The sequence below is a fragment of the Bombus terrestris genome, chromosome 15 (genome assembly GCF_910591885.1).
Source record: "Bombus terrestris chromosome 15, iyBomTerr1.2, whole genome shotgun sequence".
Lineage (NCBI taxonomy): Eukaryota > Metazoa > Arthropoda > Insecta > Hymenoptera > Apidae > Bombus > Bombus terrestris.
In genome coordinates this window covers 6,995,213-7,017,127 of record NC_063283.1, presented here as the reverse complement: position 1 = coordinate 7,017,127, position 21,915 = coordinate 6,995,213, and the positions used below count along the sequence as shown (strand labels likewise).

Sequence of the window (21,915 nt, the reverse complement as noted above, 5' to 3'; positions counted from 1 at the left end):
ATGAAAATACGTAAAATATAGAAAAGCAGAGTGCTATAATTGTTGACACGTAGAACGAATCTCTGTTTAAGTTGTACTTCCTTAGTTGTGTCTATAAAATTTATAAATTCGCATAAAAATCCGCCATACGATAATTGATAACATACCAATAACGACGTGGAGTAATTAAATTGTTAAAATACAGCGGAACCAAGTTAATTAAGCTTTCATACTCCAGACAAATTCTGGCTTTTTATCTGTACCATGGCTCCCCATATCTGACGATAAATCTACATTTTTACAGCACCAAGGGAAATTAAAACGATCTGATTCGCACGTTTTAAGATCGTTTCGATGGGGACGTAAGGCAACGAAGATGCAGTTCCGCGTGAAATTGAATTTGACACGAATGCTTTCGCTTCATCCTCAGGCAGAAAAGCCAGTGACACGTAGGTGAACCGGATATCGATATCCCTTATAGGCTACAGCCCTGGAACAGGAATTTCCTGGGCGATCCCCGTAGGAATGCGGATCGTCGTTAGCGAAGACACGTTTCCCACTTTTTTACTCGTCGCTCGCGTTCCTGTATTCATTTACAAACCTCTCTGCATACCGGCCAGCGTCCGATGGATTATCTAACAGTCACGATCAGTATCATCGTCACGATCTTTCCATGTTTCTTCGTCAATTCTCGAAGATTTAGGCTATTTTTTTAAATCTTAATCGGAAAATTTCTTTCTTCTTAATAATTTCTGGCCATGATTGTTTCGGAAAAATGAACGCTTCTTAAGAAATTACGTAAGAGCAATATGACTATCAATTTTTGTAACGACGCTTGTGAAGAGATACTTTGGGAAATAGCTTTTGCTAATTGAAAAGTAATTCGCGGAGATGCTCCACTTTTGGAAGAACTTTTATCGAGAAATATTTTTACACGTAGTTGTTGGTAATCGTTAAAAGGTATTAAAAAGTACCATTCTTACCATTGGTAAGTAAAGGAGTGGATTTTAAATATTTCGTAATTTAATTGTTACAAATCCAAAAGGGAATTTATAGAATCTTTTGGAATTTATGAGATGTACAATGATAGGAGATGTTATCGCTGCACTTGTCTTCTTATATCGATCGGTGTCTTATCGAGTTTCCTATCTCACTTAAATCTCATTTTCTATTGCTATCGTTCCTACGATACGACGCAAGTGAATTCCTCAATCACAGTTGTCTGAATCGATACGTAAGACAAAAGATACGTGTTTGAAAGTACCGAGATCAGTGCAAGAGATGACCAAAATCTTTCGTGACAGATAAGAAGAATTGACGACGAAGGAAATACATTTCTGCGATCGATGTTCTTCTTTCCTTCGTTATTATTAATATCGTCGTTCATTTTTATAAAAGCGATACGTTCGATTCGAATCAAATATGGGACGAGTTATATCAATGGACAAATTGAATAAATATCGCACATTTATTCTCTGATATATCTAAACATCAGTCTCGTTATTATTAACGAGCTAGGAAATTTAATAAACATTCCACGTTTCTGGTACTCTTATATCGTCAGTGTTAATTTTGTTATTATTAATGCTTTACTTTTGGAAACAAGTTTCTTTTGCAAATTGACAGGAAAAACGGCACGTATCGAGAAAATCGTGAACGAAGGAATCTGCTAAATAGTCCCACGCGAGTTATACTATAACTCAGGGACAAATTTGCCCAAGTCTAAGCGATATTTGATGCGATAAAAACGCAGTAGACGAATATGAAACGGCATTCCTCGTGATCCCGACGTTAATCTAGCTAGCGGATTAACCGCAGACAAAAGGTTGTACAGTGACGAAAGATAATTCTTGCTGATTGATGACGTACCTCGTTGAGCCTAGGAAAAGGTGGAAGGTTGCAGGATCTGCCAACTTCCTGAAACTGTTTCTCACGACGCGTATCGGGCAACGATTCGAATCACCATCGAAACACCAAAGATATCGTGGCAAGGAATTTCCATACAGATAATATAAGAATTTTTCTTAGCTGTGATGTGTTAAGAAAATAATATAATATGGAATAATATCGATTATTGGAATTATTGCAATTCAATAATTGAAAGAAAGAGGAGAGCAAAGAATATTAACTCTGTATTGAATTTTTGTAGTGTAAAAGGGAATTAAGCGATAAGATGTAACTATTAGGGCATTTTTGAAGAAATTGCGGTTAGTACTTGCAATTAGTATATTTAGAGCGCGTTACTTAAATTAAAGTAGAATGTTATCACGGATAGCCAACAAATGCAACTTTTACGTAATTATACCAATATCAGTTTCCTGATAATTAGACGCATTTTACCTACAATTAGCCTAGTAAATTGCAACTTCGTAGATAGAACTGTTACAGAAGCTACGCACATCTACATTACCATAGATATCAATATCAATATTAATTTTGGTCTAACGTTCCGGACGAATTTATCAGAAATCTTTTATGATTATTAATTATCAAACGAGGAAATGAATTGGAAGCACAAGAACACTATTCCAAAACGTTCAAATATTATTTGTTTTGACAATTACACGTACCGTTTGCTAGACCCAACATGTTCTTTATATTTTTAACTATTTTACAATAAAGTATTCCTCTTTGGTCATCAAGTGACACTAAATGAAAAAAATCGACAAAGTCATGTTTTTCCTGCGATTTTCATCCTTGATATATTCAGCCAACCAGTCTGACAATAGTAAAATTACGATTCGAGCGAAACAAGTACACAAGCACTGCCTCTGTTATATTTAACCTGAATCCTCACCGCGAGTGCCAGTCGAAATTGCAAGGTGGAGGATTAAACGAACGCAAGAAGAAAAAGAAAATGCCTAGAAGGAGACACAAGCGCGCAATTATATACTTTTTAGCGTCTAGTAACATTATCGTTTAAATACGATTCATAATATATCGCAAAGACGGCCATCATTCCTGCGGCAACTGATTAAATTTACGGCAGGACAAACGGCCGATTTTTCAAGCAGATGATGGGCGGAATCGCGAGAAAGAGTCCTCTGATGGTCGGATGGTAGAAGCCGTGAGAGGCAGCCGCGTCGTTGCGACCGGTAGCCGGCACGGCCGTCTTAATGGAGTTCATAAAGATTAGAAGGAAGACTGGGTTGGCCGCGGGGCTGGTGAAACCACTCTCCCGGCGAACGAGTTATCGCCGCTTTAGATACATCCGAGGCGGCGTCCGGCCGCGAATATCGTCCATCGATAAACTTATCGCGAAATATCAGCTGGCGAATCCCTCGAAGCCACGCTCGCCGCTCGGCTGACAAACTGGTTCGCCGGCTGAAAACCGCGACCAACCTGGAAAGCCGCGTTTCGAGCGGATCGAAAAACGAACGACACGTCTCTTCCTCGTTCCACTGGATAGCTTGGACGTTGGCTGTACATGTATCAGGAGATGGAGGACGCTGGGGGATATGGAAATCGACGTGGGATATTTTTGGCAGATGTTGGTCAGGGTTTGGCAATCACGGTATACACGGTGTCTTGCAAAGATATGCATAGGATGTGGAAGAGAGTTGATGTGTTAATTGACGAATAATTTGGTGGATTAATTGAATGGTAAGCAAGAATAGCTATGATAAACAAATAGATAAATTGCAGTGTAGTAATAGTAAGAAATTGAAAGGTTTGCAGCAAAAGTCATTAGCATCGTGCGTTTGAATAGCGGAGGATATTTGACGTGTTGCAAAGACACTGGTACGTTAATGGAAATTAACGCGTAGATCGGCAAATGAATAAACGGAGTAACGTTGTAGTAAATAAATATACTAGTAGTAGATAGTAGACTTGAAATGTGTAGAGGAGAAACGATGTAGCGTATTCTAAATCGAGATTAACGTTTTACTATCGTAGTAAGCTGACACTAACTAATAAAAGTAGCGCGATACATTTCAAATTGGAAAGATAGAGGTCGTGATTTTATTGCGATTTGAAAAATGAAATACATGTGAGATTATAAAGGAGAAAAGTATACGTTATGTGGACACTGTAGAATGCACAATATATTTATACGTGGTTAAATAAGTCAGGAGTCTCTACAAGTGGTTAATATAGAGTGCGTCGCGGAATCTAAGTCCAACTTTCTCGGTTGTAAACGCATTGAGAAATGCGAGGGCCTTTGAGAGCGTATAGTTTATGTGGCCTAACGGTGACAAACGTACTGTATGGTTATTATACTCTAGGCTAGGACTCGTACCAGATCTCGCTGCGTTGAATAAACCGTGATACCACGTAACGTTATTCTCCAACAATAAGCCTTCGATTTATGTATGCTCGGTTTGTTACTGGAAAAATTGCGCTTAAAGAGCAACTAATTAGATTAGCTGTTAAAATATGGCACCGTAACGTTGATAGCTATGCACGTGGAATTACTTTTTCGTTTGTTTTGTCGTCCATTCGTCATCCGGTTCGTACAGACCAATGATACGTTTCTTTTCGTCTGTTACCTTCTGAATTATTTTCACGATGTTCTTTTTTGAATGGCTTTGGTTCGCGTTGGAAATGCGGCGCGTTCGACGGTGCTGGCGCCAAGTAGAAAGCACGTGTCTCGCGCAAATGGAGGAACAAGTCGAGCTGCGAGATATGTAGGTGAACAATGTTTTGATACCGGCCTTTGAGGGTTTTCAAATCGTGGTCACGGTTTCTGAAGTCTCGCAGCGAGTCGATATATCAGGCTGTCCCAAAAGATTCTTTCGTTTTACAAGGAAATAATAGATGCACGACAGTTTCTGTTTCCTATTATTTTATCGAATTACCTATGATCCATTTTGTTCTATCGGAATATAAAACAAGAAATTTTATTCATCCTTATAAAACGAAAGGAACTTTTGGGACAATCAAATAGATTCGAAGATGTTTAAGAATATTCCGTAAGTAGAAATGTTGGATTTAGTACGAGCGTCGATGGTGATTATTTGCTAGGAATCGAAAGAAATTAAAACTGTGTTACCTTCAATTTGTTATATACAGAATATCTCATAATCTACAACGTATAGCGTTTTATATAAGACAGACGTTCAGTGGTAGCCATCGAGTCTCTCGAGATTTACAAAGCTTCTAAAAGACCTCCGGGGCTTATCGAAATTTTAAAAGCTTACAGATTCGTCGCCTATCAGCGTATAAAAAGGCAAAGCTTTAAGAATCAAATTTTCACAGTATCGGGAACTTACGAAATCGACCAACAGCCAACCGCTCGTTATCTGCCAGTCCCTGAGAATTCCTAATGTCTGGCTACAAATTCGTCTTTGTCTCGTACTACCTGCCCAGTTGCTAAACAACTCTCTCCTTTCCAAGACTTATCGAAACTATGAAAACCAAAGGTTTGACACTTATCAAGGGTTCCAAGTGTTTCGAGCATCGAATTCTCGCAATATAGAAATCTTTCGAAATTGACGCTCGAACATCCATCGCCTATTCTAAGGAATTGATAGCGTCTGACTACCAATTAACCTTTGTCCCCACTTCTCCACCTACTACTATCATAATTCTTCCCTTTCTTCACCCACTATCTCAGTCATTCTGCACTCCAGGCTATCTCCATAAAGACTGTGTATCTCCTCTGGCTTGTCGAGGCGAGAGCCAGGGAAAATCCCCTTAGCGTGCTTTCGAGCGCCGGTTAATCGTCGGATCATGCAAGTTTCCAGTCGTCGAGTCAGCGCGAGGAATCTCCGGCAATTTGTTCGGATCTCGGTGTAATCCGGTCGTCGCGCCACGGTTCTTGTTCATCGCGGCTGTCTAAAGGTCGCGACGTTGTTTCGCCAGCCAGCGAAATGTCGAGCCTCTCCCCTGGCCCAGTCATCATTCCTATAGTTACGTCCAACGAGTCGAGCCTCACAATCGCGATTTCACGAAATATTCGCAAGTAAAACGTTTGATGGATGCGATGGGTTTAGTTTACGCTAGTGGCCCACCGATGTTGCTGAACCGTTGATATTCAGAAAGAAATTTCCGTGGAAACATCAAACTCTAAAGCCGTTTCACGTGTTTTTTAAACACCTTGTATATAAGATGGTTGTAAGGAACGTTCGCGTGTACCTTTAGCGTCTCAAGACAACAACTTCTGATTATCTGTTCTCCAATTAAAATATTTTCTCTGCCTTTTTCTTGTTGTGAATTAACTTAGAGTTTTATGATTACATATTAATCATATAGCTGGCTATTGAAATGAACAGTTTCCGGAAGACTCTATCTATATGTAAACTTTATTAATTTCTTTATTTCGTTACGTGAGTACTCGATTGATATTCGATTCTCAAGATTCGCTTTCATAGTTATTTGTCGCCAATCTATCGCAAGAAGATGAAACAGGTACGTACGTCCTAAGGTAAATTTAAAAGGCGATGTACGTAATTAGAGAAACTAAGTAGAAATTTATTCCATCCACCGAATATTATACCGAGTACTGTACTTCCCACATTTTCCATATTCCCGTACGCACCGCGTGTACTTTGTGCATTTTTGCAATTTAAAATTGCCGCGTAAAAGTGCGCAGCCTAATCGTCGCTTTTCCGTACTTTCCAATTTGCCAACCCGATCAGCGCGGCTTCCACGCGCCTCGAATATTATAAACCGCCATCTATCGTTTCCCATAGAAATTCCATGTTTAGACTAAACCGAGAACCGCTTAGTCGTTCGCTTTCTCGTACGTTAGCCGCGTGTCCCTTTATTCGATCTAATCGCGCCTTTTCCAGCTAAAATATCCGATATTGCCAGCGCGTTGCTCTTCCTCGAAAAAAGAAGAGGAAGCCAGGGGAATGAGCTGAGATCCGGCGGCGAGAGAGCGCGGGAACGACACATAGACAGGCTCTCGAATCTAACACCGTTCCTCGTAAAGCAACGGATCGCCTCGTATAAAATAAAAGGGGACAGATTAACGGCCGTGAACGTGGGGGCCTGCTCTCTCGCGTGTGCATGCATTAGACGTGTGCACGACCCTCCCACGCGCCACCGCCTCTTTCTCTTTCCCTCGATTTCTTTTCTCCCTCTTTCTTCCTGTTCGACGCTCCGAGAGTATCACGTGTTCCCGCGAATTTAATTGCCTCCATAAATATCGCGGGCCTTCCATGGTCGAGCAACGTTAAAATACGACGGAGGATCGAGGTCCTAACCCCTTCTTCTTCTTCTCACTCTGTCTATCTATCTGTCTATCTCTCTTTCGAGGAACTCATCCCGCTGGGGATTCGCGATGGAAGAGAAAAAGTGGATCGTTCCGAATGGTAGACGATGATGATGGCGAGCAAGGTGGCTTTTGATTGGGAATGTACAGCGTTGCGAGGCTTCCAGAGGATTGTAAGGGGCTCCGCGCTGTGTGGTTGAATTTTTGTTAATGGATGGTGATGGGCTCTGTTAGACACTCGCGAGGGTCCTCTTTTTTTTGGAGAACGTCTTTCTTTTACATTGGACGCACACTGAGCCTCGTAACTATAAAACTACTCTGCAGTGTTTTATTCTTATCCGGATACGGGATGTACAAGGTACAACACGACCAAACGTGAACAGAAATTTACTCAGTTAAACTTAGAGTCGAACTTTGTGGAAGCCACCAAACGAGGATACGTTTATTCGAGTTATCGTTACGATCTCGGTTTATTTCGTGTGCCGAGTTCAATTTCTCTCTCGATAAGATATTCCGTTTTACTGATTCTACCGATTACGCGTAGTCGTAGTGAAACTAATTTTCCAACACCTGGTAAATCTTCCGCGAAGCTGAGTAGATGCCTAGAAGAACAAGATACGTCCGAGTTTGTTCGTACATGAAGAATCGTCGATTTATGCATGTGTCGTTGAAGATCCAATATATACAAAGTATCGCAGTCTTTCCCGGCTGAACATTATCGGTGTATTCTATAGGTCACCGTGAGGAATAAATGTCATATGGAAATATGTATGTAGTTGGAAGCATTGTTAAAGAGTTCTAACGAAGAAACGAATGAACAGAATGAACAGTAACGAACTGCGTTACTACGGTTTAAAGTATGAATGGATCGAGAACATTTGCATCTAGTAGCAGTCAGAGGCTATTGTAATACTTGTATAATTCCAACCACAACTCTATTTTAAAATGTTTACCATTCCTCTGTCAATACAGGATTGGCAGCGGAAAAAATTGCATTTATTTATTACTCGTTGAAGTTGGAGTTGTAGATTACGATACTTTCTGACTATCACTAGCTGTACACGCATTTGGATCTATTCGTATTGACTCGCGTTCGTCATCGCTAATTTTGTACATTGTTCCCTTCTTTTGTTACAACTCCTCAACGATGCTTCCAACGAAACATATGTTTCTACGACATTTTTGTCTTATCTTCGCCCATGGAATATACTGACAACATTTGACAGGAAAAAGACTGCTACACGTCGCGTGTATCGTTTTAATAAGGAAGAAATATCTGGAACTACGCATACGTGGATCCTCTGATCCGATGTTATTCCAAAGCAATCGAAATTAAACTCAGGACGATTATAAATACGACGACCAAGCCTGGCGAAATTCCAGCGAATCGCGTTCTTTATCCCGCGGACTTTACGTTCACTCACCTTCCTCCGCTTCCGTTTGTCCGGAACACGATGTTTGCCAAGAAATCGTGACCAGTTCTCTCGTTTCAATTTCCGTTTCGCGGAACCTTGACAGCTTCCGTTCATCCGTGACGGCCGGAAACTTCAGAAATTTACCGGCTCCGCGTGTTTCCAACGAATCTCCAACTTCCTTTCTGTCTTCCTCTTCTATTTGCGTTGTGAAATTTCGAAATTTCCGCTTGCTTCCGGCGTCTAAAAGTTTAATTAAAAAATTCGACGAATAACTTCGCCAAAGGTTATTGATTGTTGGTCCAAACTCGCGCATAGCAGGAAGATCTCGGAACAAGATGAATCATCGATCGAGCAATTTGTGGAAATATTTAGCGAATTTTTAGGTAACGCGCTAAAGATGATCAATGGTGTCATTCTTGGAAAGGCTTGGGAAATTTTTCCACGATACACTGTGTCTGTAATACGATATTAAAAGATCTATGAAATTTCTTAAGAGGTTGAGTTTGTAAATGGGCAGGAGCTTGGTGGTTACGTAGCGAGAAGCAAGTTTGTAAGTAAAACCAACTAGCTGTTGAAACCTCTGTGAAAAGCGTGTACCTGAAATGTGTCGTAAAGAGTAAGCGACGACGAGTATACTTGTGAAACACAGTTATAATATAGAATTACGTTGCGACGAAACGACTGTTCTATTTTTTAATCGTATTACTACAATCTACTTCAATTGCTAAATCGCAATTTAAACAGCAACATGTAACCACTCCGTACGCATGATGTGTACACTCGTGAAAAACAGTTAACTGGTTAAAAGACGAGAGAACTACGACGAAATGGAAAAATAATATAAAAAATTGCACAGATACGAGTACTTATTTTTTCTCTAAGTAACAAATATCTCGCGAAACTTAATTTAATTAAACTCTAACAATCTAACAGCAGACGTACGAAAATAATAGAAAAATAAAAGTGTAAATTTGCCTAAAACGTTCGAAACGATCGTTCTGTTGCAGAGAGGTATGCGTGGACGAGGGGCAACAGTTGTCGCTGGCGCACGGATGTCAATTCTACGAGGTCAGCGCTGCGGAGAGTCCTGCCGGCGCGGCTCTCGCGTTCCAGGCGCTGCTCCGAGAGGCGAGGTCGGTGCAGCTGCTACGAGCGCTTCCGATCCGCCGGAAGTTGGGCGTTCATTCGGTTTCAAGGGTACTCGGCACGATCTTCGGCAAGAACACGACGAAAGATCGGAAAAAGAGGCCCTCGTTAAGCATATGACGCCTCCTCTGCGCCCTCCTCCTCGGAGGTCGTGACGAACCCGACAGGAGAACCGACGTGGTCGTTCTCACCAGCAACGTCTACTCCAATCGCTGACGAGGACATCGTTAAGAAATCGTCTGACCAACATGAATCAGTCACGGTGACTCAAATTTTCCTCTCGAAGGACACGTTTAAGAAGATGAAGAAGAGAAGAGGAAGAATATGTTTGGTGTTCTCTGGACGCGACACAGTTCCTGGCGTCTTGATTCGTCTTCAAGAATGATCCTGAGGAACGCTGGGACGTTGCCTGGCGGACAGGTAAAATAACGCATCTACGATAGAACCTCGATTGGCGTAGAATTACGAAAACGCAAGGGACTGAAAGTGCACAGGTGTCGAGGTTCGTGCAACGAACGAGGTAACCGATTGGACAGTTTGCTGTACTTTTGTTATGACGATCGTGACGAGACTAGGTTACAGCGGATGTACGTTTTGACGAATTGTCGTTCTGATCCATGAAACGTACGCTCGTAAGTAGACTGCAGATTCTTGTGCAAATTTATATTTCGCAGAGTATCATTCAAGAAATAGTGGAATTTCGCGCTTTGAAATTTTACGTAAATGTATGAAACCCCGGCGTATTCGTCAGAACACGCATCAACCTTAACCACGGTGTAATTATATCAGTTGCGATTGGATTTCTCACATCGCCGCTCTTGGTCCGTTTGTTCGTAACCGATTACGAGATGCTATTCTCACAATGCGTTGCGGAATACAACGAGCGATGTACTTGCGCGGACGATCGAGGTTCTACCGTATATCATCTCCCAGAAGAAGCTTCGTGACGTAAAAAGGAAAGATAATTGTACTTTCTGAGCGGACGAATGCGATCATTTTGTTGACTGTTCGTCGTTGGGTAGAGGGAAGCAGAGGGCGCAGGAGGCGCGTATCCGAACACCAGCTTCGTTTCACATGCATGGAGTTTCGGGAGTTCGATCGAAAAACGAGAAAATCGTCCACCGGAGAAAATAGCTGTTTCCCTAGGGGAACTAAATCCAGGCGTTCTTGCGTCAGATTCTCGTGTATTTACAGACCTTTTCATTTAACGTTCGATGGAAACACTGGTGAAAATGGACAGTGAATGGAAGAAGAGGAGGAGGAGGACAGTGTGAGAGATTGTGACGAGCGTGGAAAACGACGAATCGCAAGAAATTGATAGCGAGTAAGGTGGTCTTTGTTCGTCGAGTGCTTCGTGTTCGTTTTCCTTTTATTTTTCTCCCTTCTTTTCCCTTTCTACGTTCTTGTCGGTGTTGCAGTGGTCGAATCGTATCTCCTTCGAGGTGGACGGAGAATCGGCGATGCGCGCGTGCGACTGCTGTTCCTGAAGGGTTGTAGCTTTAAGCGTGACCGGAAGTCGAGGTGATTCTCTCATCAGGGTGCAGACTGTGTGACTTTTGTCGAGAATCGTGAGAAACGTCTCGGTCACTTGAAATTATTTCGGTGTATTTATTTGTTTCGAGTAATTCGAGGTAACGGGATGTACTCGCTGCTGTTGAGTAAATGAAAAGATGGATAATCGGATTTTTAGATGAGAAGCTACAGGATCGTTTTGTTGGAAACAAAGTGAAATAAAAAGAAGAAGGAACGAAATGTTTTCTTGACGTTGTATCTCGCTAGGAGATATTATTTCTTATGAATTTATTTATTTTTCTAGTTGAGCCCTACTTCTCTCTACTTTCTTTTTCATGCATATATACATGACATATGTTTTCTATAAATATTGTAATTTTGGTCAATGAGATATCGATAGAATTATGTAGATTTAATTGTATTAAGTATATCGAACGTACGGTAGAAATTGAAAGAGAAATAAGATACACGGTCGAGAAATATTCCGTTCACTGATTTCGTGTCTTGTACAGGCATTGAAATCACCAGATTCTCTCGCTTTTGCAACGCTCTTGTAGCTTCTCGAATAAATTCCTGAAATTTCGCTTAATCTTTCGCTAATCTTGTCTCCTAACGATAAAAAGCGATAGTACGGGCTTAATAAATATAAAGGACATAAAACCGGTAATTACCAAAGACAAGTTGTACGTAATTTACCATTTTTCAATGTGACCCACGGATAACATAGCCATTAATGAAAATCGTAAAACGACGGATTAATGTCTTCTGACGCAAAGGTAGACGTCCATGTAGAATTATGATTTCCAATTCTCATACACATTTCGATTATACGAATGCAATTAGGAAGCATCTTAGAAGATATTTTATTTCCATAGACGTACGAGTGGAAGTAATTGGAAAATGAATTACGCAATGAGCCATGTACTGTGTATGTACGTATTATGCATCTATTACCAACATTATTTCGCTTCATGCTCAAAAGTTTCGCCATTTTAATATTTCTATTTAATACTTCGATAAATATTCCAATCGCCACTCTTGTCGACGTTCTTCCAAATACTGCGATCTCGGTTCTTCCGAGGTCTCGAGTCAAACGTTTTCTAAATATTCTTCGAGCCTACATTTCCTCGAATATTCCAAACATCGACTGACATCACCGAAACGCGTTGTTCATTTTCTTAAGAAATTAACTGCGAAGATTCGCGAGTAGGATTTTTCTACGACCGTTGAACGTTGCTCGACCAGTTTCACGAAATATCGATCGAAAGATTAAGCGAGATGTCGAGCTTTCGAAGCGTGACAAACACCCGATGAGAGGATTTCGCGTTTCACGCGCCACGTTATCGTCCTACGCGACAGGCTTCACCGATTCTGCGCTCGTTTCTCGGTCGCGGGACCGGAAACGCGCCGTGAGCACGGGGACTGGCGCCGCGTTCCAAACGAAACCCGATAGTCTTTCAAATAATCTTTCAAATTTCGCAGCTGTGGTCGAGCGAAGGACATTCGATGGCGACAACGCTGCAAAATCTCGACTCGATCGCGCTCTGTCTTCTAAAGAATGTTAATTCTAAAGAATGGAAGATTTGTATCGTATCTTGAGCGATTAGGTCACGTGTATGTGGAATCGTTGAACAATTAAGAAACGAGGAGAAGCACTCGGGAAATTATAATAAATCGTTCGATGGTGGATAAGAAATTGACAATAAATCGACTCGTAAGTATTTGTCTAATTTTTCGCGAAAGAAGCTGTAGTTTTGGCGACTACCTAGTTCTTTATCGAATAAACGAAAGAAACGAACGTTCGAACGAAAGGATTTCAAGGATATAGAGACTGTCGCCAAAAGATTGAGAAACAGCGAACACTTTCGAACATTGGAAAAGAAAGAACGTTGAAACTAAAATTGCCAATCGATTATTAAAAATAAATCTGCATTCTTATTTACTTTCACGGCTCTCCTGGTTTCCGACTGTCAGGATTCCAACGCAGGGATGTGATACCTTTGAATGGAAACGAGACGTGGGTCTCCGTTCTCGAGATCGAACTTCCGGCTTCCGAGTAATCGATTCGACAACCTTAATGTTCCTACTGAAAGTAGCCTAAGTGTACATAGCGCACATACATTCGCCGAGCGTGAAACTCCCGAGAAGAAGCTCGAGGGTTCGATCGATGCATAGATTCGTAAGGTGAAACGAGAATGAGAAGCATAAGAAAATGGTCCAGCGTGGCGGACTGACTATTACGAAGCTGCTAAGGCTAACCATGCGCCGAACTCAGAGTAAACTTTTCGATTACATTGTTGTGTCGTTTTATTGAACACTCAAATTTGGCAGACTTGTTCGCAGTCAAAATGTTTCTCGCGTTATCGTACTTGTATTTCCGATAGACGAGGACCACTCTGTATTCGCGACAAATTTAACGATATCAAAATAATACGGAGAAATATATCTCTGGTGGAGGGACAAAAGGAGTGTCAATCAGAATCACAAGTCTCGCAGAGATTATCACAGTTATGAAACTCTTGTAAGCTTAAATTGTAAGATTAAAACACTTGTGATATCGTATTTAAGATGCGACGTGAGATGAGGTGTTAGATTTTCGTTATGCTACTGGAATCTCAGACGAAGGAAGAAAGAAGTGAAATTGATTTGTGTTATTGGAACCATAAGCGGAAGACCGCAACGTGGAAAGTATTAACGTATTTATTTTACGTTTAGTAAGCTGTCGAGCGAAAGACTTGTATTGTCTCATCGGCCCACCAGAGATATAAAGTACCCGCAGTAAAGTATTATCCGCTGCATTCATGTCGATGTCGCGTGCATATCGTAGAAACACGCGTGGAATCGAATGCGAGATACGCGCGGATCACGCCTGTATTTTGTCACTCTGAGTTCAATATGAAACTAGGTCGAAGGAATTTATCATTGTGGGGCTAGTGAACGTTTTCATTGACTAGATGATAAATGAAACCGACAATTCGTATTCTCATTGCGAATTCGTGTTATTGTTCGTTTTTCTCTCGGCGACGAAACGACCGCCATTACAGGTTGGAGCATTTTTTTTTTTTTTTTTTTTTTTTTTTGTAAAAAAGTAAAACTGGAAAAAAAGGATCGTTCTTTTTTCTACGGTTATAGCAAACGCGACTTGGATCGCGTTTTTAAGGTTCTTAAGTGTAAGTCATGTTGTACGTATAGTTCTTTCAGTGCCTTTTATATTGTCTCCAGTGTTGGGTGTACGAGAGTTCATTTGGCCTCGCTGATATACCTTCTCTCGGTCTTTTCTTTCGTTTATTTTATACTTTGCAACTTATACCGGGGCAAATTATACCGTATTATTAGACAAATATTAGACAGCTCTGCGTGTCATTTTTTCTGTAATTCGTTTTCTGTATTTCTGTAATCTCGTGGAAGCGTCATTTGATTCGCAGTCGAGGATGATCGTAACCTTCGTTCGATCTATTTATGGCGAAAGGAACTCAACGCAGATGGGACGATGAATATTTGTAAGTAAAGTTGCGTTAACGACGAAAGAGAGCGAAGAAGAGCTCTCGTTAAGAGCGTTAGCTGAGAGACAGGCGAAGAGAAAAGGTTTATCCGCGAGCCGTGTAATCGAGGGATGAAAGTATGTGCTTCCAGAGCGTGCCTAAAAAAAAAAAAAATAAAAAAAAATCGATACATTCCAAAACGTGTGAAATCTACGTGGTAAATCCATAAAGCGGGCGTGAGTGTGTCATGCGATTTTCCGAATTCTGGCCGATATCGATCGCTGTATTTTAAGTGCTAGTCACTTGTTATCGTAAATTGAGAAAGAATAAAATTCTTTTGTTAAACCTTCAGAGAATTTGATTTGCCATGGTCAGCATCCATTCTCTCCTTTCTTCGTGTCCGCTCTGTTCACCCCATCTTCCATCCAATAGCAATCTTTTCGCTCCAAATTCTATAAAACTTTCCGATAATCGATTCTTTCTTCTTACGCTTTTCTACAGATGCTTCTTCTTTCACCTTCTCCTCGAGCCTCTGTGAGTTTTCACTTGCAGTGGCTATTTCTCAATTCGAAATTACGTGAAATTCTCTATGTCTCATTGTTCCTATATTCTTCTGCAGGTACTGTAAGCTTCTTTCCACAGGTTGATAGGTAGGTTTTAGAAAGGCACGATAAACGACGATAAACTTAAGATCACTTTCCACCGCACGATTCAATAATTCATCAGCGTCATCTGATAGCACATTGGTTTTCTTACGCAGCTTAATTTACGCTACATATATTTCTATACTGTCTCTTCGTGTTAATATCTGACGTGACGATAGCTTGTCACCGTTGTAACCGTTTCGATGCAAACTCATCATACACATCAAAGTGAAGATATTTAAATTGTAAAACACTCGTAAAAACATTGAAAAACACGATAACTCAGACGAGACTCGGCAGACTTTCATCTCGCTACAACCTCCGTCTCCACAGTGCGTGAATTCTTAAAAAAGGATACACTCTGACGGCTCCGCCACGGCAAAATTAGACGATCCGCTTGGAAAGTCGCGAATGACGAGGCAGGCGAACCAGCAACGATGGGGCTGACCGAATAACTAGCGATTCGGGCCAAGGTTTCGGGTGCAACACGTGTTTGTCAGCCGTGATACAGAAATAAAATACGGCGCGGTGTTCACCACGCGTGCACACGCCCTCGACGATGTCGATAACTCGTCGTGGGTAATATCGTTCGTCAATGATGCCGAGAAAAGGACAGGAGACCGAAGCTGGCCGATTGGATGGAGAAAGATCGTGCAGAAATAAAGAAACCGATGGAAAACTCGCGGTATATTAGTTAAGAGGGGAGAAAATCTGGTTCCTACGAATGTTCAGTAAACAAATAGTTTTCGTTAGAGCTTCACGAGTGATGGGAGAGAAGAAAAGCGCGTAGACATAGAAGAAGTGGTGGCGCGGTGAGAAACTTGTTTGGAGGAAAAAGAAATCGCTTGCGCGAATTTGAAGATGCTCTGAACGAATTTTTCGCGTTACAAATTGATCATCGACCGGATGGAAGGAATAGGCGCAACAATGAAAGAACCGACGTGGACTCAGAAGAGAAAAAGTGATTTTCACGAAAACGAAGTAAACGATGGAAGTTGGAAAGTAGAAGACCTACGATTTCGATTATGATCCTTCAAGTAAGCTTTAGGGTGGCTGGGAAGTTTAAAGAAAGAAAAATTCCACCATCTAAAAGCGATCCTCGTCGAAATCATCGTTCTGTCGCTGTATTTCGTTTGATTTAGACAAATTTCAGAAAGACAAACTCGTCAGGGTCGCATATTCCGTTTAGTTATCATGGCCCACGATATAAAGAATCCTAACAACGAGCTAGAAACTTTTCTACGGAAATTAATGGAATGCCACGACGAAAAGTATCACAACCACGAACTTTCATTTGCAACAGACAACAAGCGCGAGTGTCTAAATAGCCTAGCGACTGGATCGGTGATTTTTGAAGTAAAGGGGGGCTCGTTGCAAGTATCTCGACGTTACGAAGCGACAGATACAAGGCCTGAAAACGTGATCGGGTTTAGGATTTCCAGGGGTGGTGAACTCGTTCTAGTGGCAGCTAGAAAATTCTTGGTGGGCCGTGGCCGGTCATATTACCGCCGCCGTCCGCCGTTTTATCGTGGACAAGACAAACGACCCGAGAGCATCGATAAAACGATGCCCTCGCTCGATTTATCGTCACGAAACGAGGGCCGTTTTCGCCGAGAAGACACGACGTCACCTCCAACTCTGACCAGTACTCTAATTAGTATATTTCATTCGGTGAAATTGCAAGTATTTCGACGTTGATCACGTTACTTGTTAATGGTTGTATTAATTTAATTTGTATAAATTTTTCTTTCGTTCTTACGTTTGTCGTATTTGATAGCCACAGTATGGAGCATCAAAGCCTAAATAAATTAATTCCTGAATAAAAAAGAAGCCTGATCTTGCAACAATATGTGTATTGTCTTATGCAGAATCATTACCCTCTCGCCTGTGTAATATTCCACATGTTTTGATCTGAATATTCTACATTTATCTTCTAGATCATCCTGTAATATATTTATATCTTACATATCTTATAATCCTTTGATATTTATTCTGTCATCAACGCAATCACTAACCTAGTTTAAAGAAACAATTTCAGTTAAATAAATTGAAGAGATGCACTGAAATCGAGCTCTTCCTACGAAGAACCAAAGGTGTTTCTCTTTACCAAATTGGAGCACCCTGAATAATATTCTATGTATTCCATAATATTTCACAATATACTGTAACGTCTCAATCATAATCCATTTCAAAGAGATTCAAATGCATCAAGACCAATCTCTTCCTAATGAGAAGCAAAAATGTTCCCCCTACTTGAAACTAGAGTACTCTATGTAGTATTCTATATATTCCATGATATTCTACAGCATATTACAATACTCGAATTATCAACATAATGATAGCAATTGCAGTCAAATAAACTAAAAAGATTCGTATTCACTGGAAACGAAGATGCCTCCCCTTTTTCTTTTAAATTGGAGCACCCTGTATGGCATTCTATAATATTCCACGATATATTTAATACCGCAACCGCCCACATGATGATCATAATTTCAGTGAAATAAACTACAGAAATTGAAAGAAAGAGAAGAGAGAATAAGATATAGATTTAAATGCATCGAGAACGATCTGTTCCTAAGAAGAAAGCAAATATGTCCCTCCTTTTGAAATTGGAACACCCTCTATGGTATCCTACATATATTCCATAATATTCTACGATGTATCGTAATACTGCAATCATCGACATAATGATTATAGTTTCAATAGAATAGACCAAAGAGATCGAGATGCCCTGAAACCGATCTCTTCCCACAGAGAGCAGCGTATCCCTCTTCCTGAAACGTTTGCCCATGATCTCCCTCTATCCCTGGCTAATTAATGGCGCGCTGGCTCGCGATTAGAAATTCAGAGCGAGCCACGCGGCCTGCCGCCGACCCTCAATGACCACCTGCCGATCACGATCCTAGAGGCCGCTTTCGACAAGGACGATAACGTCGTACGACCACCGTGGAAAACGACGGGGGATAGAGAAAGGGAGGCCGTCCGTGAAAAAGAGACGAGCTGCAAGGATCTTAGTCGATGTTTGCATGGCGAAAGCGACTGAACGGTTTCCATCGTGCGTTATCCGACTCGACGGTGAAAACGATGCCTAACCGATCTCTTCTCCTTCCTCCTCGAGTTTAGGCTAAGCAATCTCTTGCCTGGATAAATCCATTTCGCTATCAGAATCGAATGGATCGCGAGGATTTTCGTATGGTAAGATTGATAGGATGTTGGAGATTGTTTGAAGCGATTTCGACGACTCCCTCGTGAATTTAGTAAGTTTATAAAGAAGGTAGAATATGAAGAAGTTCTGACGCTTGACTTAGGCATCTGTGATGTAAAACTGAAAGAAACCAAAAGAAGCCCAACAAAGGATTGTTGGTAGATTATCTCATATTCAATAGATATCTGGCAATTATTGAATCACAATTTACAAACATTGTCCAACGTGAAATTACGATACGACTCCTATTCTAAGGAGTCATCTTCAATTTCAGTGCTAACCTTCCGATCCAATACCTTCGTTCCACCGACTTCAAATCAAACTTTAATGCTTCGCGGACCGTTCATCTTAACCTAATCTAACATCAACCCTAACCGAAACTTAATTCAACATCTCCAATTCACCGATCTGAAGGCAAACTTTGAAGCTCTCGGAACAGCTCATCCTGCCCTGACTTCACCTGTTTGCAAAGAGCCTCGTATTTACACCGGTGACGCGTAAGTACTCGCAACAGCTCTACGTGAAGAGGAAGGCGCAAGAAAACGGTATTCGACGGTGCACGCGTGCACCAGCCACGTTGCACGCCGCCTGGCCGCCGGATAGTCGCGGTCGTGACTTCCAAGGTCGTAGGTCGGCTCGCTGCACCTTGCACCTCCAGCCTGGTAGGCCGAAAGAACCAGCCGCGACGTGTCTGGCCTCGGGCGAGAGTTGAAATTTAATACATGCGCATAACTCTCAATACTCGTTCCTTGCCCAAGGGGTTCGTCCACCTTAGGGAACCGTCGCGTCGCTGGATTATCGTGCTACGAAGGGTTCCACGGGGTCAACCTGGGTTGCAAGAACGTTCCACCTCGAGGCTGTTGCGTGTGTTGACTGGCCACGTGATCGATTTGCACGCTTTTATGTATATGAGACTCGGAAGGTTGGACGTTGGCAGGTTGGTCTCGAGGGTTTGGTTTTGGTAGTCAAATGAGAGTTACGAAGGTGGTCAGGTTGAGGTACGATGTTTATGAGGGTTGGTGAGAAGGTGGAATATCGTGGAGGATTAATGGAGGGAATTTAGTCGGTGTGTTTACGCGTTTGGGGGGTGTGTTTGCAGTTGTTTGAAGATTGTAGCGAGAGTGTAAATGGCTACATAAACGCAGATGCTATCAGATTCTTCCATATATCCTTTTACTCCCGTATCCAGTTCGAATCTATCCTTAGGACGCGATTTGGGCGGATTTCTTAAGGAGAAGATATTATCTTCTTGGTGTAGATTTCCGTACGGAGTACCCGAGAACTCGAGAACGATATTTTTCAACGCAGACGATATTGTTTTTTACACTTTCTTTTTAAAACACATTGTCAAACTTCTGTTTCCTTCGATTACTTCTAAACTGAACTGAATCAAACAAAACATACAATGATAGAAGTCAGATAACCAGAAAGCCAATTACATTACTGTCGTAATAAAGTAACATTGAATGAGCTCTGATTCAAACTTCGTCAAACAGAATCAGATCATTGTGAAGCAAATTCAGATTCAAAGCAAAATAAACCAAATGGAATCTGATTCATCCAACCTCGACCGATGTTTCTACTCACGCTACATAAAACAGATTCACGTACAAATCAAATTAACAAAACCTAAATTCACTCGACTACAAGTCCACGGAAACCGAATCCAACGGACCCAAACCCGAAACCCCAAACTGCTCACGCATCTACGCTCGAAGCTCTTGCAATTTTTCCCCCTTCGACTTTACGCTTCCCGTAATCTTTCTGAAGTTATTCTCAAGCAAGCGTATATCTGTTGTAACTTAAACCCCACAAAGTCTGACGGAGTCCGTCGTAAAAGGTACAGCCGGAAAGACAGTTGACGACAGTTGGAACGAGCGAGCAGCGTTTCCGAACGAAATTTTCGGCGTCAGACGTGTCATTAAGGTAAATGCTTCGTTTTCGTTCGGTTAGGGAGCCCTGTCTCGTCTGGGCGACGTCCACGAGCGAAACTCATGCTTCTACCACGAACTCACGCGGGGATGAGAAACGGCCTGTACCGTGGCGTGATAAATCAAGCTCCCGGGTTAACCGTAAACGTCAGGAGCGACGGCAGTCGAGGCTGGTCATTTTCAGCAGGTAATCGTGCTTGATGGGCCTACTCAGAATTCACTAAAACGAGACGAACGCGAGCATCAGGTTGCAACGGAAAAGAGACAGAGAGAAGAGCGCATCCACGTGTCTCGAACGGAGGGCAACTGCGATTTGTCGCGGTATTAACGACATTGTGGTCGCCACAGAGATTTACTGGCGTACTACGGCGTGTCGTTTGCTGGTTTCGCAGATAGAAAGCCCCGAAGACGGTCTCAAGAGAAACGTACGAAAGAATTTGAAGTCACCGTCGAAATGGTTAGGTCATTGGAAAGGATGACGCGTGCGAATAACGTGAATTTTTGTTACGGTGTGTCATCCGTAAACTTATTGTGGTCATAAGAAATATTTGCACGTTATTGATCTCTCTTTCTGTGTTAATTAACCGATTGATCAGGTTTGAGGAGTATATGGAAGAACGTGGACCTGTCGTTGGAATGGATAGATCGTTGCAACGAGGGACGTGTCTAGCTAACGTGGATTTTTGATTAAGAGCGTGTCATTTGTAGATTTATTGTGACTACAAGTGGATACAAGAGGTGTTGGACGTTATTTTATTTATGGAGGTTTATAGACCGATTGATAAGGTTCGATTATGTTAAATTTTGTAGATCGGTAGGTGAAGCTGGTTATCGCGAAGATTCTACGTTGTTGAAGCGAACCATAGAACTCGATAAAGAAATGAGTCATGGAAAAATATGGGTATGTATGCACAGATGCTGTTGGTACTTGATGAGTGTTGAAGAAGATTCGATATGCATATGTATGTTTGTTTTACGAGAAAATATTTTCTTGATCGAGTTCTGCATTTGATTCTTGCAATGGAAGCCTCTTCGGGAGTTCATTACATCGAATGATCATGCACTCTTCTTTCGCAATCTAATCTCGAATACCGAGGCTACTAATACTCGAAAATTTCACGTTCTCATTTGCACGAAATTTCCATTCCTATCGAAATCGATCGAACAAGGAGAAAATAACCACCGTCGCAACGTGAAAGCACGCGACATTAGCGTCAATTAATTCAACGGTGCTCGAATTCGCGGCTCGTAACATCTCCGGCAATCGAACCGGTGATAAAACGTCGCGATTCGAGGTCGCGTTCGATCGTTAATTGGCTTGTGCAGGTGCGTTCGTACAGCCGCATTCCAACGCGATAAGGGAACTGCGATGTTTGCGTGGAACAAAGCTCGTCGTCGAGTCGGGTGACAAGAATGTCAGATTAGGCAGCGGTTCGAAAGTC

General features: G+C 41.7%; 1 protein-coding gene across 3 annotated transcripts in view; it reads left to right on the top strand.

The window, feature by feature from the left end:
• The window catches only part of LOC100646606 (ras-related and estrogen-regulated growth inhibitor), an 85,697-nt gene extending 70,659 nt beyond the window's left edge, over positions 1–15,038 (top strand). For all 3 annotated transcript variants that reach the window (XM_020866797.2, XM_003401380.4, XM_020866796.2), the window contains one exon: positions 9,561–15,038. In XM_020866797.2, coding sequence (XP_020722456.1) covers positions 9,561–9,819 — 259 coding nt within the window. In that variant the 3' untranslated portion in view covers positions 9,820–15,038. The remainder of the gene's footprint in view (positions 1–9,560) is intronic.
• Positions 15,039–21,915: the final 6,877 nt, after the last annotated feature.